The sequence below is a fragment of the Pocillopora damicornis genome, chromosome 9 (assembly GCF_964200805.1).
Source record: "Pocillopora damicornis chromosome 9, jaPocDami1.2, whole genome shotgun sequence".
In the NCBI taxonomy this organism is placed as follows: domain Eukaryota; kingdom Metazoa; phylum Cnidaria; class Anthozoa; order Scleractinia; family Pocilloporidae; genus Pocillopora; species Pocillopora damicornis.
The window spans coordinates 9,013,073-9,037,028 of record NC_142678.1 but is presented as its reverse complement, the minus strand read 5'-3'; the positions used below and the strand labels follow the sequence as shown (position 1 = coordinate 9,037,028).

General features: G+C 39.9%; 7 protein-coding genes across 14 annotated transcripts in view; 2 read left to right on the top strand and 5 right to left on the bottom strand.

Annotated features, from left to right (window-relative positions):
* Window positions 1-13,058, bottom strand: part of LOC113667646 (meiosis-specific protein MEI4-like) — a 51,733-nt gene extending 38,675 nt beyond the window's left edge. For 2 of the 5 annotated variants that reach the window (XM_089182005.1, XM_089182006.1), the window contains exons 1-2: window positions 11,975-12,070; window positions 11,185-11,278 (exon numbers count right to left, since the gene is read on the bottom strand). In XM_089182005.1, the coding sequence (XP_089038131.1) occupies window positions 11,185-11,247 (63 nt within the window). In that variant the 5' untranslated portion in view covers window positions 11,248-11,278; window positions 11,975-12,070. Of the gene's footprint in view, window positions 1-11,184; window positions 11,279-11,974; window positions 12,102-12,972 lie in introns of those variants that run through there. The other 3 variants (XM_089182002.1, XM_089182001.1, XM_089182003.1) reach the window with 3 other exon arrangements.
* On the bottom strand, window positions 4,255-5,823 carry LOC149039992 (uncharacterized). Its single transcript, XM_089181785.1, has one exon. It carries the CDS (start codon window positions 5,821-5,823, stop codon window positions 4,642-4,644), a length of 1,182 nt encoding a protein of 393 aa, XP_089037911.1. The 3' UTR covers window positions 4,255-4,641.
* LOC149039991 (uncharacterized) lies at window positions 5,830-7,935 on the bottom strand (the record flags this gene model as incomplete). The annotated part of the gene is made up of 1 exon (XM_089183080.1): window positions 5,830-7,935. A coding segment is annotated over exon 1 (1,848 nt), but the record flags the coding sequence as incomplete, so codon positions are not given.
* On the top strand, window positions 12,090-18,257 carry LOC113680876 (deoxyguanosine kinase). Of its 4 annotated transcripts, none has more exons than XM_027197926.2 (9): window positions 12,090-12,150; window positions 12,433-12,761; window positions 13,271-13,357; window positions 14,314-14,435; window positions 15,150-15,226; window positions 15,765-15,822; window positions 16,157-16,227; window positions 16,377-16,458; window positions 17,358-18,257. In XM_027197926.2, exons 2-9 carry the CDS (start codon window positions 12,485-12,487, stop codon window positions 17,469-17,471), a joined length of 888 nt encoding a protein of 295 aa, XP_027053727.2. In that variant the 5' UTR covers window positions 12,090-12,150; window positions 12,433-12,484; the 3' UTR covers window positions 17,472-18,257. The 4 variants fall into 4 exon arrangements, with proteins under 4 accessions (XP_027053727.2, XP_089038134.1, XP_027053724.2 ...); XM_089182008.1 differs by having other exon boundaries at window positions 16,665-17,725; XM_027197923.2 differs by lacking the exon at window positions 12,090-12,150 and having other exon boundaries at window positions 12,180-12,761.
* A 1,764-nt stretch (window positions 18,258-20,021) lies between these two features.
* Window positions 20,022-21,594, bottom strand: LOC113680856 (histone H1). The gene has a single exon (XM_089182009.1). It carries the CDS (start codon window positions 20,580-20,582, stop codon window positions 20,025-20,027), a length of 558 nt encoding a protein of 185 aa, XP_089038135.1. The 5' UTR covers window positions 20,583-21,594; the 3' UTR covers window positions 20,022-20,024.
* Window positions 21,595-22,074: 480 nt separating this feature from the next.
* LOC113680858 (histone H3) lies at window positions 22,075-22,752 on the bottom strand. The gene has a single exon (XM_027197908.2). It carries the CDS (start codon window positions 22,606-22,608, stop codon window positions 22,198-22,200), a length of 411 nt encoding a protein of 136 aa, XP_027053709.1. The 5' UTR covers window positions 22,609-22,752; the 3' UTR covers window positions 22,075-22,197.
* LOC149039990 (histone H4) lies at window positions 22,092-23,530 on the top strand. The gene has a single exon (XM_089182011.1). The coding sequence runs from the start codon at window positions 23,112-23,114 to the stop codon at window positions 23,421-23,423; it is 312 nt and encodes a 103-aa protein (XP_089038137.1). The 5' UTR covers window positions 22,092-23,111; the 3' UTR covers window positions 23,424-23,530.
* The last annotated feature ends 426 nt before the right edge of the window (window positions 23,531-23,956 follow it).

Sequence of the window (23,956 nt, the reverse complement as noted above, 5' to 3'; positions counted from 1 at the left end):
CGAGTTTCAACACTTCTTCGTAACGACGATTCCTTTTCTCCTCTTCTTTCTTTTCCTCCTCGTCTCTCAATTCGCGTAAAGCCTCCTCTCGTAGATTCCTTGCCTCTACTCTCACATTATCGGCGAGTTTTTCGAATACGTCGACTTGCCCTTCGATTTCCAATGTCCATTCTCTCACGTCGTTCGGGTCGTCTCCTTGCTCTATTTTTAGCGCTTGTATTTGAACCTTCTGTTCATGAACGCCGTCTAGCTGTTTTTCCAAATCCTTTTGCAATCGCTCTAACGCTTTCAATTCTTTCTTCTCTCGAATTCTAGGTACTTCTTCGGTCGTGAATTTCAACATTCGGAGCTTTGCGTCGATCTTTTTCACCGCTTGCTCAAGCTCAGCCATTTGTTGTTTTTGATAAAACCACGCGGTCAGTGTGATTTCTGTGATGAATTTTCTGTTTCTTTTAAGCCGTGTCCTGGCAGGGTCGCCACTTTTGTCGGGAAATGGTGCTCGCCGACAAAGGAAACTCACGCGTCTGAAGATTTTCACCAGATTTTAATATTTTTTCACTTTGTCGGTACACGTCGTGGTATTCTCTCCTAAATCGATCTTATCTGTCATTCTATCTTTTCTTTTCTCAAGACGAATAGCCTATTTTTACAATCACGTAACATAAAAGGTAACAGAACTCGCTTCCGGTCACGACAATACACTCTCATGTGCTCCTGTTGGCCTGCCCAGGCTAGAAGATAAGCTGCTTCTTGAAGATGTAGAGGCCTTCTCAACTGTACCCTAATGTGCAGATAAAAGGCCACCAGTTGGTAGAAGAAACCGACAATGCAACTTTGACAAGCGTCATAGGGCAAAGGAACTGCCAACACTTGAACCAGGTGACTGGGTTTGGATAAGAGATCAAGTTCAGTATGGCCTGGTGAAAGAGAAAACTTAGAAACCCTGATCTTACCTTGTCACTACAGAAAGGGGTACACTCCAAAGAAACCGCTCGGCCTTAGTAGCTGCAGCAAAACTCACTGAGACCGAACAACACTCAGCTATGCCAGTCGGTGATGTCAATCCTGCCTCACCAGTACCAGTCACCCCAGTATTGCCAGTGCCCAGCACTCTGCTGAGGCATCAGACTCTGCAGGTGCTCCCATCACCAGACAGCTGTGCCAGTAGCCACTCTCCGAATGACACTGGAAGAGTGCATACCTCCACAAAGTCCAAACCCTGCAGTCCTGACAACTTGGTCAGGAAGAACTGTGAGGCCTCAGTACTTCACATGAACATTTTGATTTGTCATTATTATTCCTCTTGTTGTTTGTTTGTTGTATTTACATAGCTTTCCCCTTTAGGGCGAGATGTAGGATTAGGCTTTACATTGCATGCTGGGTTGAAGGTCGGTCATCTTGAATAAACCTCATGCTAGCTTGTGTTTACTTAAAGTCTCCTTTCTTCTTCGCCCAATACTACAGAACCCGATACTACACGATCCACAAAAATGCCAGGTCTCATGTAGCAAAAGAACTCCTCACTTCTGACGAGAAGAATGGTTCATCTCTGAATGGAACAAAATCTTAACATGAAGAGTAGTGCATAGAAAAACCATGCAATCTATCAGCAGCTAAAGAGACCCTAGGAGGTTACCTTGCAAGTTACAGAATCAATATCTCATTTCGCATGAGACTAAATCATACCTGAACAGAAAGTTTAAGTTTAATGAATTTGCCTCCCACAACTGGAAAAGAGGACGAGCAAATATCAATGGCCACTCAGTTGTCAATGCAACTGCAAGTTACAGAATCAATCTCCCATATCACATGGGACTAAATCATACCTGAATGAACAATGGCATTGAATTTCTAGTTTCATTTGTGGCCAGGCTCACAAAATGCATGACATTTTTGTCATAGTTTTAGAGTTACTTCTGCAGAAACTATTTCCGATTGATAATCAAATAATCATACACACAGGATGTGCATCATAAATTTCCTGTATGTCACACTATCATGCCTAGCTTCAGAATCATAAGAATTTCCAGCTATTGTTTGATTCCTTCTAAAAGAAGTACAGTTAGTTGAATTCAGTAGTTCAGAGTGTCAAGACCTGCACTTACAAGTTCAGGACCTCTTGGTCACAGAAAGTAACTCCATTGTAACTGCAAGTTGGTGACCTATTTGACCAAGGATTTGGTATGTCACATTTGACTTTGTTATTATGTCTTAGAGTTTAAGTTCAAGAATAAAACAGTTCATATGTACTTATCTCAATCCAATTGTCTAGTCTTTGCTTGAATCCTTAGTTGATTCATGTTCAAAATTTGTGTAGAGTGTAGTCAGCTTTCAGAACATTGTATTAACCTGTACCTTTCATTCATTAAACATGTTATGCAACACTGTAGTAGGCGGAGTTCATTGGTGAAATCAGTTATTTCATTGTAGTTTTCATTGTTTAGTTCATCAGTAATGACAGATGTTGTCCTGTCACAGAATATGTTGCCAGTTTTCCTAGTTTTATGTCAAAAGGAAAATATGAAAATGCTATTGAGATTAGTTTTATTTAATATTATGTTGTTCTGAGCTACTGTTTTATCAGTATTTACTTGTTTTCGGTTATTTCATGTTTAATTCTAAAAATAGCTCACTATTCAATAGTCATATGTTTGGATAAGAGGATAAGTATTTTATTAAGTGCCACACAATGATCACTGTTCTGTCATGCAATACTTTGAAATTGTCTTGTTTATTAAATTTAGTGCATTGCCATGACAATCTATTGTACTTTTTCTGGTTGTTTTATTTTAATTATTTTATTGTAAATTATTTGTTAGTGATTTGCTATTTGTTATTTATTTCTTTTAGCTTGCAATCACCCTTTTCTTTTCTTGTACTTCCCTGAATAAATAAATTTATTTGTGGCTATAAGTCTGTCTCATTGTTCAAATAACAACATCAGAACCTGCCTCAGTCACACATTGTACAAATATGGCTTAGGTTAAAGTGCTATAAATACTCCATATTCAGAGCTTTCATCAGACTTGTGTTACATGACAAGGAGAAATTTAGAGAGCATCCTTTAGTCATTTGATGCTTTCAAGGAATTTTTTATTGAAAGCCATCTCCTCCCTTAGCAGAAATTGGGATGCAAAAGTTGTGCTTAGTGTTAAGTTTACTACCACAGTTTTTCACTATGTGCCAGCTGCCAGCTGAGAAACAGGTGTAGCAGGCTGTTTTTCAACCAGGGTTACAAAAGACCAGAACAAAATCAAGAAACTAGATCTCTTTTTAAGCCTGCTCATTTATGATCTTAGCTGGCAGACTCTTTCCTTATCTTCAGCCTGGCTGCCACTCTAGGATCTCATTTTAAACCTCACTATGTTCGTGACATGTTGGGTGACATGTGTAGTATCCTGTATGTACCCCCCCCCCCATAGCTTTTGTTTTGTATCCATGTGCTTTTGAAGATAATATATGTTTGAGCTCTTCTTGTTCCAGTATTCTGTCATTTCTTTTGCTGAATAGCTAATTGTTACATTGTTGTTATGCCTCACTGGACAGCAATGCCAAACAGTTCACAACTTTGACATAAACTATACTCATGACATGGAGGATAGATTCAGAGTAATGGTCCAGGAGAAATTGAAGAAAACTATACCCAAAAGACATTTAGCACCCAAAGATCTAATTGCCTTTAAACATGACAAGAAATTTTGTGTAGTAGAATACCCAACAGACTCTCTGGAACAAACAAAGTAGAATCAGAAGATACCTCTTGATTAATACTTGGCTCTGCCAAGCAATTTTCCTCTGTGTCTAAGGAGATCTCCAGATGAATTAATTTAAACAAGTATTTGAATTATATTTTAAGTAGTGAAATCATGTTGTTTCATAGAGGAATTTATGTTAAGTGTCAGGCGTTCACATAGAAAGGACTGGACATCCTGGTAGATGTCATATGACATAAGAAAAAAAACCTTGTGCTAGAGAGAACCTTGCAATAAAAAAGTTGTGAGGATAATCTTATGTTCACTTGGTAAAGAATACATGTGGAAAACCTAAAACCATGTGGATACTCTGTGTAACATATGGCATGGACATAACAAATTATTCTGCCCATAGCAGCAGAGCTGTATCTACATTCTTCTGTAACGCTAAAAGACTAAACATTCCAGAGATTTTGAAAAGTGAAGGGTGGTCTAATTCAAGCACCTTTACATTTTGTAAACTTTGTCCTGTTTACTAGGGATAGAACTCTGACGAACGAGACTCAATTAAACTGTTTTATTTCGCTCTCGTATTCGCTTATTTACATCAGGTGTGTAAAAAGCTACTCTGCAAAATTTGTAAGAAATCACTCTCTTATACGATATTTTCTACATTTTGATTGGTTGTTGCCGAGTACTAATTTAAAAGGGTCATTCAAGGTTGCGTTGATTATGTAAACCATTCAATGTCCATAGTGTTCGCACTCATCATCTGACATGTGTCACGCACGAATCAAAGTCTCCGACACACTCCCCCATGCAACATTGCGTGCAAGGGTGCATTCACCTAGGAGACTTAACGAATTCAACTAAACGAAGAAGTTCTCTATAAATCAAATGTTTCAATTAAGTTCACAATTTTGAAGTTCAGTGAAAAGGAAATTGTGATTCATTGTTCATCTTCAGCAAGGTCCTGGATTCGGGCTCTGGCAGCAACTGCAGCATCCCGTCTCGGCCTGAAAACTAGTGCGTTTGGGTTCAAATCTGCTGTGTGAGTGTCTGCATGTGTCTCACAAGTCTGGTCGCAGTTTAGCTCAAGAGGGTACAGGTGTTGAACAGGCCTCTCTGACATGCCGTTTGCTGTCTTGAGTTGAACTGCGCGGATGATTCCGTCCTTCCCGGGATAGGTTCTGTTTACTATCGCCAGTGGCCAACTCCCACGATTCTTGTTTTCGGTCTTTATAGTTACGACATCTCCAACATTTGGCTGAAATTTGGCCGCTTTGTGTGTCAGGTTGTGCCGCTCCCTTAAAGCTGTTAAATATTCTCTCTGCCACCGCCTCCAGAGATTGTTCTTGCAGTTCCTGAGGTATTTAGCGCGTTTGCGTAGGTCCAGGTCTTTGATCCTCCCTGTTTTCTCTTCTGGCAGCTGACTCGTTCGCTGAAACAGGAATGTTGACGGTGTAAGTGTTGGTAGCTCGACATCATCTTCTACATAACTTAATGGACGTCGATTGATTTGTGTTTCCACGTCGAGCAGTACCTCGCTCAGCTCAGTCCAGGTAAGTACACCTCCCCCAATGACTTTGTACATGGCGGACTTTACGTCTCCAATCAACCGCTCGAATTGACCTCCCCACCAAGGAGCCCGGCTTAAGTTAAATTTCCAGGTTATGTCGTAATCTTCAAGGAGACTTTGGAGGCGCTCATCTCCTCGCAATTGGCGAAGCCATTTCGCAGCCTTGATAAAGGTGCCTCCATTGTCTGAGTAGATAACGCGCGGTCTGCCGCGGCGAGCGATGAGGCGTTTAAGACAGGTAATAAAATTGCTTGTCTCTAGACTAGACAATAATTCTAGGTGCACGGCTCTGGACAGGCTACACGTGAAGATAACCAAGTAAGCTTTCTCCTCGCCCTTCTTGCGTTGTTTATACTTGATAGGACCAGCAAAATCCGTGCCAATAACTTCGAAGGCTGTTCCACCATCTGTACGGTCTGTAGGCAGTAGTCCTGGGGGTGGTACTGTTAAGGGTGAAGCTATGAAACGTTTACAGCCCCAACAAGCAGATCGCACAGACTTCACTAGCTGTCTCAGGGTTGGGATCCAGTACTGTTCACGAATCGCTGCCATGGTAAGGGCCACACCTCCATGTAAGGTTTCGGCATGAATCCTCTGTACAAGCTTCCTCGTAAACACGGCGTCTGCTGGCAGGTACACTGGGTATTTTCCTTGAATTCTCCCATGACATTCGAGAATTCTATCTGCATTGGAAACGAGGTTGAGTTTCTGCCTGGTCTGTTCAAAGTGCGGTTTCTGCAAATCTTGAGACTGGACTCTTTCTATCCACCAGTTCTTGGTCTCTTGAATGTCTTCGCTAGTAAGAGGTCCCTTGCGCACCCTGTGAGTGGTGAACCGTCGCACCCAAGCTTGGATGCGAAGAGCTCGGCGTAAATCATGGCGTTCTAGGAGTTCGTCGAACACGTTCCGTTCTTGTTCAGGTTTCTCATTTGCTAGGCTTAACACTTCTCGGATGACTTTTGCTTCTTCTTCTGAGGTTTCGGATTTCACGGTAACCGGGTTCTCTGGCCACATTTCAGGATTACGTAGCCACGCTGGGCCATTCCACCAAAGCTCTGCGTTGGTTACCTGGCCTCCTCGACTCGCCAGGTCCGCTGGGTTATCGGTAGTGGGCACGTGTCTCCACTGGATCTGTGGGTATTGTCTTATTTTTTGCACGCGGTTAGAGACGAACTGTCGGTACTGACCATTTCCTACAATCCAGTGGAGGGCGACGGTGCTGTCCAGCCAACCGTAGATCATGGGTTCGGGTAGTTCTTTTAGAGCGTTTCTTACGTTGATGACTAAATTGGTAGCCATGTGAGCGCTGACTAACTCCAACCTGGGGACGGTTAGTTCTCTCTTGGCTAATCTTGCTTTTGCTGCAACCAGGGTTTGTGTGATTCCATCTTCTTGGCGTACGACTGAATACACCACTGCTCCAACCCCAGAAGTTGACGCATCCCCAAACACATGCAGCTCAGCGGAGATGACTGGTTGTTGATAAGGTGCTATGGGTCTTCGAGTGGTTACTTCCGCCGGAAGTGACTGCTCCCACCTTTGCCAGCGTATTTTCAGATTCTCTGGGATAGGTGCGTCCCATGATACTTTGCAGTCGCACGCTTCTCGGTAGATTTGCTTCCCTTGCAGTGTAATGGGGGACGCTAAGCCAAGGGGGTTGTACACTTTCGCTAGTTTGGCTAGTACTTCACGTTTTGTCGGTGCACTACTCGCGCTTGGGAACTGCACGGCGATAGAATCTTCGAATTTGTCCCATTTTACGCCCAATAGCTTTGACTCACTTGGCTTGACTAGTAACTGTTGTTTTGCATAAGACTGATCTTCGCTTAATGTGGCTTGGGCGCTGTTTTTACGTAAAGTAGGCTGGGCAACTTCCTCTCCTTGTGCAGGTTGGGTGTCATCTTCCAGCTGTGCATTATTCGAGTGCCATTTGTGTAACTCAAATGTGGCATCCTTCATAATTTTTTGCGTCACCTCCTTTCGTGCTTTTGCTTGCTGTACGTCTTGACCGCCTGTCAACAGGTCGTCTACGTAGAAACTTCGGCGTAGCCGCTCTACCTCCTCCGGGTATTTCTCCGCCCAGGTATCGAGATGGCATTCAAGAACCCCACCTAGAAGAAAGGGTGAGGGGGCGAGTCCAAAGAGTACTCTCGTGAACCGGAATGTCTGCACTTCTGAGTCCGAATCTGTTTGCCAGTGAAAACGGAGGGCATCTCGTTCACTCTCGTGAATCCGGATTTGTAAGAAGGCTTTCTTAATGTCTCCCGCTAGGACAACTGGGTAGGCTCTCTGCTGAATTAGAACGTCCCATAGTTTGTTTTGCAGCGCAGGCCCTGGGTACAGACAGTCATTCAGTGATGGTGAATCGGGTGTCGCTCGGGCAGAGGCGTCATAGACGATCCGCATCTTTGTAGTTTCAGCGGACTTGCGAATCACGCTCTTGTGAGGGATGTAGAACTCTTTCTGTGGCTGTGAAACAGGGGGTGCCTTTTCGATAACGCCTTCTGCCAGCTGTTCTTGAATTATCGCATCGTATTGAGCCGTCAGTTCCTCGCGTTGAAGTTTTCTACTGAGGTTCTTGAGTCGTTTTAAGCTACCTTCCTTGTTTGAGGGCAGTTCTGCGTGGTTAGCTTTCCATGGGAGGGTGGTCTCGTACCAGCCTTCTGGCGAGCGTGCTAGGCGTTCCTTAAACTCATCAAATACCACCGACTGGTCATGATCTGCTATATCACGCAATCCCAAGACGTCCAATCTGCACAGATCTTCGTAGTTGCTTTGACTTGTCTGGGTGAGAAGCATGGTGTTTTTGTCAAACTCCTTTCCCGGGGACATCAGAAACCATCCGAATTTGGTGAGTTCTGCGATAGGGTCATTCTCTTTTCCAATTCTTGGCTTTGTTTCCGTTTTAATTCTGGCGTACTCCCCACTGCCAAGCACCACGTGAACCGGGAGAGACGCTTTTGTGTCATCATCGTAAACATTTACGCCTTTCAAGTGTGGGTGCTTCTCAATTAGCGTGCGATAATTAGGGTTTTCAATAGACAACAACTCTGTCTTGTTCACTTTGGTAGCTTTGACGGACAGCGAAAATTGATGGTTGACAGATCTTAATTCGAGATCGTAGACCTCGAGTTTGGCAATTTTAGAGGACATCAGCATATCGATCGTTTTTGTCTGGACATCGGTTGGCTTTACGCGAAGTAGTTCGATCAGCTTTGCCGACACGTACGAACTGCCGGCTCCAGAATCGATAAGCGCTCTGCATTTAATTCCGTTGACCTCTATGATGACTACTGGGAACAGACCCTCTCCAGTTTGGTTTGTTGTCAAAGCGACCCCATGTGCTGGTGGCTGGTTAACTTGGCTTGTCGGGTTTGGTGTGTCACAAATCGACGTGTGGTGACGCTTATGGCAGCGTTGACAGGCTGATTTGCTCGGACAATAGAACGCGCGGTGGTTCCCAGACACAATCGAAACATAAACGCTTATTTAATAAAATTTGTCTGCGATCAGCGACATGTGTCACTCTTGTACATTCGATGGCTTTGTGATCTTCGCCGCAGTAAACGCAAGGCCAACAGCGGGGTTTACCATCGGCGTCCCGACGTGTGTGGTAAATTCTTGCTTGCTGGCGTACGTTCCGTTTTGTTGATTGCTGTTCTTGCTCACGCTCACGCTGGTTTATATCCATTGGATTTCTCCTGGTCCACAATCGAACTGCTTCTGAAAGTTTTTCAAAGTCCCAGCTTTCCCAGTCGGGGTCGGTCCGGACGAGATCTCCGCGGATCGCTGGCAATTTGTCTAGTGTCATAGACACCGCCCCATTGACTTGTTCCAGTTTGTTTAGTGTCTGCAGGGCTTGCACACAGTACGTTAGCTTTTCGCTAAATTCACCAATTTTTCTCGGGTTTGGGCTTGATATTGAGGGGAGATCCAGAATCTCTTTGATGTAAGCTTTGACGATTTCTGACTCCTTTCCGAACCTCTCGCTTAGGATACTCTTCGCCCGATTGTATCCCTCAGCCGTGAAGGGCAACGCCTCTATTGCTCTTTTCACTTTGACATCCAGTAGTTCTCGAAGGTAGGTAAATTTCGTGATCGGTTGAGCGCCCGTTTTATCGATTGCTTCTGTGAACTGTCCCCAAAATCGTGGCCAGTCCATATAGGTACCGTCAAACTTCGTTATCATCAGTTTAGGCAGCTTGGCTTGTATGTCGCTTGGCGTCGTCGTCGCTTGTTGGGGGTGTGGCTCAACTTGGATTTCTGCCTGCATCTCTATCTTCGCTTTGTGAAACTTAAGTTCTTCTTGCTTGACAATTGTTTCTGCTTCTCTTTTGCGGTCGTCGATCCACGTGCACATTTTATCCACTTCGCAATCCGCTTTTTCCAGTTGTGCGTCGATTCCGCTGTTCCACGCCTCGATATCGGCAATTTCTTCTTTCGCAGCTAGTTTTGTCGCTTCTACTTCTATCCGCATTCGATTTAGTTCTTTACTGAGGGACCGCAGGGTGGACAAATGTCTTTCGATCGCTTCTGACTTCCCTGTTTCTACGATGGTGTTCGTTTTACCAATGCTCATTTTAAGCTGTGTTACTTTGATATCTAGATTCGCTTCAGTCGCTTCCATCTCCGCAATCTTCGCACGGGCGGAAAATCAGGACTAAAATTATACTCACAACAGTTGTCCTTACTGTTATCCTTCAGAATTGTCGCGTTGCCGGAGGTGCCACGTTTTGTAAACTTTGTCCTGTTTACTAGGGATAGAACTCTGACGAACGAGACTCAATTAAACTGTTTTATTTCGCTCTCGTATTCGCTTATTTACATCAGGTGTGTAAAAAGTTACTCTGCAAAATTTGTAAGAAATCACTCTCTTATACGATATTTTCTACATTTTGATTGGTTGTTGCCGAGTACTAATTTAAAAGGGTCATTCAAGGTTGCGTTGATTATGTAAACCATTCAATGTCCATAGTGTTCGCACTCATCATCTGACATGTGTCACGCACGAATCAAAGTCTCCGACATACAAAAAACTATGAAACCAATAGATAACTCACCAACCAAATTTATTTCTGACCTTCATGTTCATGTAACATCTGACATATAGCCTTCACTTTTAGTTTGTTAGTTATCTGTAGATACAGCCATCATTTCTTTTTTTAACTTTTAAACACAACACAAGGAATCACCGTCTAGAGAGTTTTGTATGTAGAAATTTATCCCTTTATAGAGTTTTGTCTGGCAGTTGACATCTTGTTTATGTCAGATTTTGCATATGTAATGTAGAGTAAATTCTTTTTCTCATGAGAATCTTTTTAATCATTGTTGTAATGACGTAGGAAGATCCCCATCAGAGAGTTCTAATAAAGATATTCGATTGTACTGCTATTTTTCACATTTTAATTTTGATTAGCTTCACCATTCTGTTTACATTATGATATTAACCTTTCTAGATAATGCAATAAGTTGAAAGTTTTAAGTTGTAATCATCCACATTTGATCACTTTTTCCATCCTTGTTTAAGTCTGTATTTTTCTTTTATTTTTTTCCGTCTCTTGTGTGAAAGTAACAAGTTTTGACATCCCACAAACCAGCAGTGTACTGTTTTTTTTAAATACATAAATTTACTTGCCTGCCTAGCTCTGCTAGCCTAATTGATTATTAAAGGCAGCCACCACTCTTCGTTACACTTCTCAGAACACAAATAAAGGTTTTTGTTATAATATTTTGGAGAACACTGCTAATAGAAATTTACATGTTACACATGCAATTAAAGCACTTTGACAATTCCTTCGAGTAATTTATCCATTTAAAGTACACCAGAGCCACAAAACGTCTGTTGAATCACTAAAAACTAGAGCTTCTGGCAAAATATTGGAAGTATAGTTACACAGATTTACAGTTACTTACCAAAGCAATTTTAACATATTGATACAAAAAGACATCCTCCATGAAACCATCCACAACACTCATCGCAGAAATTTTACCCGTCTTCAGACACAAGCTGAAATCATAAATTCAAAGTTTCCATCAACAATTTTAGTTATTGTGTTTTGTTAGTTTAGTGGCACAATTTATCTACCAACTTCTGTTCAAAATTTGTAAAATGAATGAGAACCTATAAGTCACTAAAGTAGTATTTACTTATCCAAACAAATTCTCGAGCCTGTAATAGCTTGCCACTTACCCATTTGATGTGTTTGAAAAAACACCAGGGCCGGAAAACTTGGTCAAGTAAATGAATTGGAGGCTTAATTACTGATGAACTTTACGGGAAAATATCATCCAACAATAAACTCCGCATGTCTATACCTTTTTCCCCACTCAAGCCATAAAAGTTTTGTTTAGAATTATAATAGAGTTCGAGTAAACAGGAACAGCCAACAATTCAATAAAATAACAATTTGGATTAACGACCTTCTAATTTGTGACGCTTGTGCTTCAAACTTTCCTTAAAGTAAACTTTTGTTGATCCAGATTAATTCTCACGTTTAAAAAAACAACGAAATGAGAAACATAATTGACACTAGTTTACACTTGTAATCATCTTCTACCGAAACTATAACGAAAGAAATTAAAAGACAAAAAAAAAACTATTGGCTGTGCAAACAAACGTAGCGCTTCGCTGTCATCCGCAAAGTTATAAAACTTGGACGGCACAAACATCGCAGCAAATGATTGCTATATTTGTGAGACCTACCGTGGTAATTATGGCTATTTCAGCGACGTTTCTCTACAAACATCAACTTTCTCTGGCTTGCGACGTGACAGAAACAGCGCTACTCAAACTTTCCGCGCTTTTTTAGCTCGCAAAGTCTCTTGGGACTGAATTGTTGGCGGGAATTATTTTCGAACGAGAAGTCTGCCAGTTAAAAGGTGAGAGTGAAATCTTGAATCTTTTATCCAGTCTCTTTCGGTAAAGCACAGCACCGAATTCAAAATACTGCAGCAGAGAGCAAACTAATTGTGAATTTAATAGATGTTCGTTAATCAAACGAAATATTCAACTCTGTCAGTCTCTGCATGGAATCCTTATGGGCGCGCTTTTCAAAATCAAGCGAGCGATGTTTCATATCAAGTAGTTTAGCTTGAAGGCAAGATTTGAATTGTGATGTGTCAGTCTCCTACAGTACTATGGCGTTGTTTTCGTTTCCACAGCAGATATCAGTCCGGCAAGTTTTTCCTGTCAAATTCGGCTTTAAACACAGCAATGATTGGATTGAGGTCGAACGAACGTAACACATCGACGATATGTGCACCACAACTAGTTATTGTGGAAGGAAACATCGGGGTTGGCAAATCCACTCTGTCTTGTCAGTTAGCTAGAAAGCTCAACTATCGCGTCTTTTTGGAACCCACAACGAAGAATCCTTACCTGGAAAAGTTCTACAAGGATCCGAAGAGATATGCTTTGAAACTACAGTTATGGATCTTCAAACAACGATTCAGGACTTACATTGCAGCAACCAAACATGTCCTTCAAACCGGTGGGTAGCTTCTGTGCAGTCAAACTTTCTATGCTATCAGAGCAATTTTACCTGAATTTTTTTTTTGAGAACTGCTATTTATTAACAAATTAAAGAAATTGGATCGTTATAGATCTCCATTTTGTAAGAAGAAAACATTCTGATCTTTTTCAGAACTCTAAAATATCTTTGGAGCTTAAACCCTTGTTCAGGAAAGCCAGGAGATACTCACCTTTAACTGTAGCATGTGATGAATCTCTCATTCAAATGTTGTTAAAATGTTGCCTAGAGAGGCAGCAAATAAAAGGTCCTTAGTTATCAGCATATAAAAGCTTTTTTAGGTGTAAGAATGGACTCAGAAATCTTCACACTATGGTTGAATATGCCCTGTGAAACTTATATTTTATTCCACAGGCAATACATGTATTTGTTTGTCATTTAATCACTCACATCAGTCTCACATGTGCCATGAAATTGAATTCCCTAACATGTGAATGTGATAAATCTCATTATGTCAATATTTTTTACAGGCCAAGGAGTGCTGTTAGATAGATCAGTTTTCAGTGATACAGTATTTGCTGACGTGAATTTTCAACAAGGGACAATATCTCTAGAAGGTATGAAGTCTCTTAGGCCTCACTCCTTATGTGGAGAATGTTATAACTTTCCTCCAGTAAGCACCCATGCTCTAACAAGTGCCTTCCCCTGATTAAGCACCCACCCCCTTAGGCCTTAATATCAAACAAGTGCCCTGTGTCAAGTAAGTGTCCTCCTTCTTCTGTCACTCTTAAATAGAAGAGATACAAGGAAAACCTATTTCTATTACCACTTTACTTTTACCTTTCTAAGCTTCAATTAAAGTAGAATCAGCTCAGGTTAATAATAAGTATATAAATTGTATATTCAATTGTATTCTTTTGTACTCATGTAAATTAGCCCAACTACCTCATCTTTGGGTTGTGGTTTTAATGTCTCTCAAAGATACTGACTAGGCCAGGTGGGCTAATCTTCATGAATACAAAAGAATACTAATCAAGTCCACCATTTATGCATAATGTCTATGGTATACAGCAAAGCTGATTGGTTGTGAATGTCACAATCCAAATGCAGTCAAACTGTTACTAAATCTTATTTGTGTAACTAGCTACAAGAAATTGATGAGATTTTAAATTGTTTTTAATCTGTGGTCTTGTAATAACTGGTAATCCTTCTGTACATGATCTATAGTTTAGATTAATTAGCTAAAAACAGTATATTAAACTGGCGTTAAGAGGGAATGATTGAAAGGTGTTATAATTGAAAGACAGCTTTAGGCAGTACATGTTCATAATCAGACCACTTTGATGCTGTCGTGCATGGATTTCCATGAAACCATGTAGATTGTAACTTAGCATGATAAAAAGTTGGATCAAACATAAATTTTACAAGTGGTTTTTGAAAAAAGTGAAGAGGTGGTAATTCAGTGTTTAATTGGGTCCTGAATTTAAGTGGAATACAATTAAAATTGTTTTATTAATCATTGCATCACCAGAGATTGATAATTTTTGACATCTTAAATTTCATTTTGTGATAGGTTATGAATATTACAAGGACTTGAAGAAAAAAGCTTTACAGTCAGTTCCAGTTCCTCACACCACCCTGTATCTTGATGTCTCTCCTGAGACTTGCCATGAGCGCATCCGTAGACGAGGAAGGGTATTGAACAATAAATTTCTATATTAACATTTATTTCTCTTAGCAGAGTTGAGAGGAAAAAGACCCTCTGACTTGTTAACCAAACCTGAAATAACTTTCTCTTCCTAAAAATGCATCTTAATTAATCTTATAATTGAATGAGATAGTTGTGGAACTTATTAAATTTTTTTTTTTTTTTTTTTTTATGGTAACTACCAGTTGTTCACAAAGTTATAGCAGCAACTTAAAGAAGTCTGTAGATTTTACTTTTTCTATCCATCCTTTCCCTTTCTGGGAGAAGAGAACTTCTGTCTGATCATTTTCTCAAAGTGATCAGCGTTAGCCCTTCAACCCTTATGGGTAACCAAGACCATTTCTCCTTACAACATCTAAATAATATCAAGCAGACAAGTGATGACAATAAGGACAAATCTCAGTGAGCAGATTACTGGTTGATCCAATTCAAAATTCTCTGAAGTGACATCATGAGAAGTGTATGGCAGACAGCAAAGAGAATCACTAAGTGATGAGATCTTGGGAGTGAAAGGGTTCAATCAGCCTTGATTATCCTAGATTTGTTGTACTGTTCTATTTTTCAGGCTTGGAATTTTTACCAGAAGGTGCAATCACAAATTTGTCTCATTATGTTTATTAATGTAACCCAATTAACAGACCCCTTGCCACTCATCGTGCTTTTTTTTTCAACTCAACCATTTTCACAAACATACTCCATAGGATTATGAAAGTGGGATTCCCCTAGAATACCTTAAAGGACTTGATGCATCCTATAAAAAGTTCTTGGAGGAAATGAGGTTAGATGAAACCTTTCAAATGATGTTTGTCTTGTTTTTCTTTTTAGGAAGTTTAACATACATAAACAAGCAGTCTTGCTGATAATTGTCAGTTGAAACCCTAGAAAGAGCATAGATATTTAATTTCAATAAGTCTCAAAATTATTAAGCCACTGCAACCACTTTTGAAGCCAAGTACCCAGGAGACTGGTACAAAATCATTGCATTTCTCACATGTGACATAGTTCCCTTTGTTAATACATTGGAAACAGTAATTTGGCTCTCAAAGTTTTGAAAGTAGTTAGAAGAAAATGATAAGGAATTCCTATTCCATGTGAGTTACACCAGTGCCTCCAATCTTTGTCCTTAGTCGTGCAGTTATGTAATTTAACAAACAAATTTTTTTATGTTGTTAATTTAAATTCAAGACAAGAGATAATAATAATGGTAGATCTGTATCCTTTTAGGCTTATTGTGTTGAATTTTCTATTGTAAGGTCACTCTTATTTGCACTAAGGGTATTCACATGAGAAAGGGATGACTGTCTCTATATTTGCAGAAATGTTAGATCCAGAGTTTTGGAATATAACTGGACAGATTTTGGATATAACTTTGAAGTGAGTATAATAGTTGATGTACTTCATACTGTATGTATGTTACTGGACTTGTGCCTTACTTTGCAATAAAAGGACTAAGGGGGAAAAAAAAGTTGCTTTAAATGCACCTCTTTATCAGGAGAATGAGAGCATACTTAAATTGTATCAGTTCCATGTAAGAAATAAGTTATTATTTAACCACATTTTAATGATGATCTCAACCCCTAAATCAGTAAGTTGTTCTTTCTTTGCAAGGATGTAAAGTTCAAATGAAACTTCTTGTGAAACTATGTTGTTTAATTGCCTGTCACTGTTTTTTATTTGGCTTAAGTATTATGGTTTTGTGTTCCATTAGGTTGCAGAAGATATTAAAAATGGTGTTGTTTCAAGCTGGAAGGAAGAAGATCTATATGTCTTTAACAAACTGTAAGTTTTGCTTAATTTTTTTGAGGAGGTAATATCAACACATACATTTAAATTTGATTGAAAGGTAAGAAAGAGAAAAGGTATGATAATGTTTTAAAATTACTTTGCTGAGGTATAGAGTATTTAAGGTTTGCATTATTCTACTTCAGAGTATCAGATGAATCACTCATCAAGGAAGCATTGATGCTAAATCATTTTGTTCCAGAGGCTGATATCAGTGAGGAAGAAGAGGTTTGCATAACTTTTTTCTATCATCTGCTTTTTACAACAGTTTACAGCAATCAATAAATCAGAACCACTGCAATGTATTGGCAGATCACAAAACAAAATTATTGAATAAGGAAGATGGTGAATTTTGAGCTTAGCTATGAGAAAAGGAAAGATCTTTGTGTCTGTCAGGTCTGGAACACTTAAAAAAGCATTTTGTTCCCCATTAGGAATAAAACTGCAGCCTTTATGCTTTGCCCTCCAATGTCCTGCCACTGATTTACAGGCAAATTGATGATGAGCTAGGCCATGCTGGGATTGGCTGAGTAGTAAAAAAGGAAAGTTGTATGAGGGTGTTACCATGGAATTAAAATCAGGGAATTGAAAGAGTGGTTTGAACTACTGCATCTTTAAAAGAAAGGTGCCCTTTAACCCTTTAACTCCCAAGATCTGATTGATAATTCTCCCTTCCTGCTGCTTCACATTTCCTTGTAGATTAGTTATGAGAATTTGGTGTTAGATCAGGATAAAAATTCTACCTGGTACACTTGAATACTATCATTGCCTGTTTGCTGGATAATGCATGAATATCATAGGGGGAAGTTTCATGTTAATCACTTCTAGGAGTTAAGGGCTGAAGTGTTTTTTCATCTGGGCTACTGGGGTTTCAGTAGATCCAATGAAGTATGAGTGGCTTTCACTGATACAAGAAACTCTCAACTTTTGAGTGACAAGCAGTTACTTTTAAACTAGACTGCAAATAAGACATTTCTATCCATTTTCGTGCATTTTGTTTCGTGGTAATCTCTTCTCTTAGGTTAAACTTTTGTTTGCTTGTTACTTACCTTTATTTGCTCTTAATGCATGCCCTTTCCAGTGTTTTTCTTTGATCAGTTATTTAAGTAAGGGTTTTTTTTTTTTAGGATGATACTTCAACAGTAGAACCACAATCCCAGCCTACGTGTAAATCAAAGCAAATCAGTGAGACATCAAATGCAAGTTCATCGCAGAAGTTAGAGTCATATTTGGAAAGTTAATTGCTGTAACTTCCTTAACTTAGTTGAAAAGTCCCAATGTTAACAATTTTGCTAAAACGCTATGTATTTATTGTGATCTGCTAAACTTTTATAAATTTCATATCTTAACAGCACAATCTTGGTTGTTAACAGACAAAAAAACCAGATTTGTAAAGATCCAATTTTTGCTGAAAGATAGTTCCATGATCACAAACACAGAAGTGAACAAAATTATAGTGCATTTTCAATATTGAAATTAAAAGCTTTTAAAAATGTTTTTTATCAACTGATACGAACGTTGGACAAAATTATACATTCTTTCTAATCATTTTAAAGAGTCAACTGGGTTATTTATGTGTATTTTAGGCTTGAATAGCCCAGGATTCAAATTTCACCTCACAACAAAGGTTGTTATTGCCATTATACAGAGTGAAGCTACTTTGCCTAGGAAGAGTTTACTTTGTCAAGTCTGGTCTATTTTTGTTAATGGCTTTGTTTTGGTGTGGTGGTATTTTCAAAAAATTCTGAGTGTTTCTCATTGTTCCCAGAAAGGTCATTGTTTTGTCATTTACCAAGGGACCATTTAAGGAAAATTTTAAAAATTCCTAGAACTTACTATATTTTTATAAAAGCCCACTGAGTCTCTCCCCCCATTCAAACACCCCCCCCCCCCACTTTTGTTCCTGCAAGTTGCTGGCAATCATTTGTTGTAAAACTAGAATGGATGAATTATCTATGAATAATACACTTGTGTATTTGGAATGTATTTGGTGTCATTTCCATCAAATAAATTGGCATTTTAACCTACCTGTATACTTAGTTTTCTAAGTTTTATTAGCAGAACATATTTTCCTTGTAAAATAACGGGCACCGTTGGCCATTTTTGGTGGGCTAAGAGATGAGTGGTGGAGGTGCAAGCAACTATCTTCTGTCCAAAGCCTTTTGCATGGTGCTCATCTCTTAAGGGAGCAAAAAACTGCCAGCTGCATAGGCTACAGTACTGCTTTCCATGCTCAGAAGGTCGTCAATGATGGTAGCAATTATTTTTCTCAACAGGAAATCAAGAAACACCTTGATTGAGTGATAACTTTTACTTTTTTAGAACAAACCTCTTCGTAATCAGTCATTAAAAATCAAGGAATTTCAAGCATGAATTTTCTTACTCCCAAAATTGGATTATTAATATCCCCCCCTCCCCCCCAGTTGCTACACATTTCCTTGTAAATTAGTGAGGATAATGTGGTGTGGTATTCTCGTTACCTGTCTGTTTGATTGTGTAAGGTTATTATAGAGAGAAGTTACATGTTAATCACTTGTCAACTTGAAGGGATTGACTAACAAGCCTATCACTTTGAAGCTTCAACATCCTACCCACTGGTAATTGACCGTTGCCATGCCCTGGGGGGTGAAAATTTGAACCTTAGCTGGCCGGGTTGGGGACATTGAACTGGAAGTGTTAAGTGTTTAAAGGTAAAGAGTTCACTTTTGCGAGCAAATGGCTCAGAAAATAATGTCTGCAAGAGTTGTCATGGTTGCTAATTTTTCCCTTTTACAAAAAAAGTTGACCATCAAATCCAGCACTTGGGTAAGGCATTTGAACACAATTTTGGTCCTGGAGCGGGAATTTATCAAACCAATCCTCAAAAATTCAAATAGCCAGGAATTATGCAGAGGGAGAATGTTAAAGCTGCCAATTAATTGACACATAAGTCTTGATCCTGCAGGTAGACATAACCATTTCGCCTCTCTCAATTGCAGCTACCAAGAAGAAATTGTTTGTTTGCAAACACTGTAACTGCCAGTTCATAAAATCAACATAAATGTTATGGGCAAATTTCACAAGCAAATGTCATGGGGCTGCAAGGGGTTACACCCATTGTTTTATATGCTAATCTGCATAAGACCCAATTAAATTGAAATATGGTTTATGAAAGAGAGCAGAAGCTAACGGACAAGTCTTCTGAAGTCAGCTGTCTATTTCCAATCTAAACAGAAGTCCTTAAAAACGAGTTGTGGGGTTTTTTTTTTTTTTGGTTTTTTTTTTAACGGGTTAAATGTTTTTTTTTTTTCAAAACAGGTTAAATCCAAATTCGAGACGGTATGTTTCTTGGTAACTTAAAATTGTTTTACATTGAAATGGGATGTTTGGTGGGAGAAAATTAAATATTCTTATTAAAACTTGCGTCTCAAACTCGCCTTAAGCATCCACATTCTCCATATACTTCTTAATATATTTCCTTTGGTAGTACTGACAAGAACAATTTGTTCAACAATCAAAATTTCAAGGTTGGAGACAATGAACTTTCTTCTCAAGATTTTATGAAATGTTTTGGGATATTACTGTAAAAGGAAATGAAATGGGGGTTACTGCAAGAGTTTAAAGATTTGTTAGCGGGTTCAGTGCGAATCTGCTCTCTACTGCAAGTATTTATCATGGTCCACGATTGAAAATATCGTGAATTTACACTGGATTACCGAAGGCTATATCGACACTCAGTTGATAATAACTTTTTCTTAAATGTGGTGGCTCCTAAAGGAGCCGTTTGGTGAAGAGTTGCTACCCTCCTTGGGTTTTTATTTCTTGGTGGTCTTCTTTGGCGATTTCTTCGCTGCTTTCTTGGCGGGCTTTTTAGCTGCGGGCTTCTTTAAAGCTGGTTTTTTAGCCGCAGGCTTCTTTGCCGCTGGTTTTTTAGCCACTGGTTTCTTCGCTACTGGCTTTTTAGCGGCGGGTTTCTTTGCAACCTTCTTCGCCGCTGGTTTCTTCGCTGTCTTCTTGGCGGCGGGTTTCTTTGGCTTGGCTGCAGGCTTCTTCTTTGCAGCTGGCTTTTTCTTTGGCTTCTTCTCCTTCTTTTCCTCCTTAGCTAACTTAAACGAACCAGAAGCACCGACTCCCTTGGTGTGGACAAACTTTCCACTAGTGGCGCCCCTCTTCAAAGCCATCTTCAAGTGCGAGCCAACCTCATCCACCTTGTAGTTGGCTTTGATGTACTTCTCGATGGCTTGGCGGGAAGAACCATTTCGCTCTTTCGACGCTAAGATAGCAGCTTTGATCATGTCTGCGTAAGGTGGATGCTCGGCTGGCTTTTTGGGCGCAGCTGGCTTCTTCTTAGATGGTGACTTTGCTTCGGACATGTTGTGTGCTGTAAAACCTTCGGAACTAAGACAAGTAATGACTGCTTAGAGCGCGCAAAGAAATATTATGCCTCACGTACGGACCACTGAGGAAACAGGGTTAGACTAAAATGGCGTCGTCTAAACTGTGTTAGTTTGCTTGACATTTTGGTCGATAACGAGCTTATTCAATTACTTCAGATCTTTTCTATTTATAGAGAACTTAGCTACGTTCTCTCATAAAATGTGGATGTAAAATTTACTTTAAATTACTCAAATTAAGAATGACATTTAAGGCTCAAAAATCTACAACGCGGTAAGACTACGAAAGAACTTTGGAAAAATGCGCAAAGAACTTCAGTTTAAGTCACCTTTTATCAGCATTTTAAGAATTACCAGAAAGATTGATTCCTTAATTTTTTTTTGTATGAAATACATAGCCTTTCGATGCATATTCAAAGGCAGAGCAGCCTCTAAACTTGAACAAGAAGAACAAAACTATAACGTCCGCCATTTCATACGTGACCTTAATAAGAGGTATGCTAAATGTCTCGAACAAAGAAAAAGACTTAGAGATGGGGTAACATTGAAGCAATCGTTTGAAACGAAGGGCGATTGAAAAACGCTTTGAGGTTATTTTGGTGGATTTGCCTTGCTTTACTGAAGAGACAGTTTTGCATGAACCGGTTGACGGTTGCGCGCTGTCGACTTCTGATCAGATTTTCATGCCAAGAGCGGAGTTAAGTTAGAGAGAATATTTTCTCAAAATGTGGCAAATTCATTCACGAAAAAAAACTTATAATTAGTTGGCAATGTAATCTTTTTGCTAAACGCTGCAGTAGGCTTCCTCTGAGGTGAGGTGTGCGATTTAGAGGGACGCGAAACAGCAGACTATTTGCGAATATCCAGTTTATTTAATTATCGATCGAATGGGAATAATTTGTCCGACACAATTTAGTAGGTACCGGATTCCAGTAAGACCAACTACCCCAGAAAAGAAAATTTAAGTTTAGTTACATCATAACGTTACGGCAGGATGGAAAGGGTCCTTAATTTCGCTTTTGTATGGAAAAATGATGCATATTCAAAGGAAGGCCGGCCTCTAAATTCGAACAAGAAGAACAAACCTATGACTTCCGCCTTTTCATACTTGACTTGATAAGCGGTGTGCTAATTCGAAAGAAGTAAGTGTAGTTTACATTGCAATTTTACATTTCATGCAGCATGTAAGTCAAGCGTGAGAAAACAAGTATCGTGATGTAAGAAACAGATCCAAAAGATGGCAAAATGTATCAGTTATCGCGGCATATTCATATAATATTAGCGCCAAAATAACATGCACGAAGTGTAAATGAAGAAAGGTAAGGTTAGTTTCTTTAGGTTACTTAAGAAATGAAGACATGGTGTGTTCCTAAGCACGGATATAGGCCAGACATAACTTATATGTCTGTATTGTCGCCAAGACGCGCACCGAGCAAACATGGTGTAACAATTTCAATGGGTTCAACTTCTCTTCAGTGTCGCATTTTATATTTTAAGAATTTATTTAGGTCAACAGGGGCTCATAGATTGGTCATTGCTTTTCTTTATGTGGTGGCTCCTAAAAGAGCCGTTTGTGATTTGAAGTGGAGTCTGCTTATGCTCGTTCTCCGCGGATTCGGCGGGCCAACTGAATGTCCTTGGGCATGATCGTGACACGCTTGGCGTGGATGGCGCACAAGTTGGTGTCTTCAAAAAGACCAACGAGGTAAGCTTCGCTAGCTTCTTGAAGAGCCATCACAGCCGAGCTCTGGAAACGCAGATCAGTCTTGAAGTCTTGAGCGATTTCTCGCACAAGACGCTGGAAGGGCAACTTGCGGATCAACAACTCGGTGGATTTCTGGTAACGACGAATCTCACGAAGAGCTACTGTACCAGGCCTGTAACGATGAGGTTTCTTGACTCCACCGGTAGCAGGAGCGCTCTTACGAGCTGCCTTTGTGGCGAGTTGTTTACGTGGAGCTTTTCCACCGGTCGATTTTCGTGCAGTTTGTTTCGTACGTGCCATCTTGTTCAAAGACTCAGAATAAATGATAATACATAAACTTAACTGAGAAATTGATTTATACCTGGCGGGCTTGTTTCTGATTGGTTCGAAATCAAGAGATTTGATTGGTTAGGTACGAAACCTGTGAATTATTTCTCAGATGTGTGATTATATTTTGATCCGAAATAACTGAAAGGTCGTTTGAGAATAAATTGAGAACTATCCACTCCTTAAATTTTCCATGTAGGATAACTAGAATGCTTAACCTTTTCTTAGCGTGGTTTCGCAACTGACTTCTAGATGCAACAGAGTTGTTTCCAACTATCAAACTAGCGCGCGCAGAATGCCGTGTGATTCATGTTAATACATGTTAATACTGCATTGATAATTATGATTAGATATTTTTCCTCAACCAATAGCAACATGTATTTCCACACTGCTTTCTGAGAGGTCATATCTTTCCCAATAAAATGTAATAACGCACTCTCAGTTGCCATAACTCTTGCACACGAGTAATAATCAACATGTCTGGGCGAGGTAAAGGCGGTAAAGGTCTAGGAAAAGGGGGCGCCAAACGTCACCGAAAGATTCTTCGCGATAACATCCAAGGTATTACCAAACCAGCCATTCGTCGTCTTGCCCGCCGTGGCGGTGTCAAGCGAATTTCTGGCCTGATCTACGAGGAGACTCGTGGCGTTCTAAAAGTTTTCCTCGAGAATGTGATCCGTGATGCTGTGACATACACAGAGCACGCCAAGCGAAAGACTGTCACAGCCATGGATGTTGTGTACGCTCTGAAGAGACAAGGCCGCACTCTATACGGCTTTGGCGGTTAGACAGGCACCACTAACAACAAACAAACGGCTCTTTTAGGAGCCACCAAATATAAGGAAAGTCCTGACCAATAGATGTGTTTGCTTTTTTGCAGTCCATTTAGATTCTATATGCTTCGCTCATACTTCTTGTTTACAAAAGAAAATGATCGCATTATCTGCGCGCGTCATGGTAGGGTCTAAGTGGCGCAAGAAAAAAAAAGCCCGCATAGGAAGGATAAAATATACCTGGCATACACGATTGAAAGCCTTCTCTATTTGTTCTTATTGTTTTTTACATATGAATTAGAAGTACCATTTTTTTTAGTTGCAATCAATGGGCCCACTTGTTAGTCACCCGCATGAGATCACTGTCGGCTTTCTTTTCATTCCGAGTTTCGTTTCGTTTCTTGCATAAGTGTAACGTGCAGCAAATGTATAAATCAAAATCATCATATTCAGGCGCAATTTTTTAATTACCGCCAGTGACGTCGACATAACAAGAGTGTAACGACTAACGATTTTGGCGCGAAAGTTAATACACACATTTGGGTCGA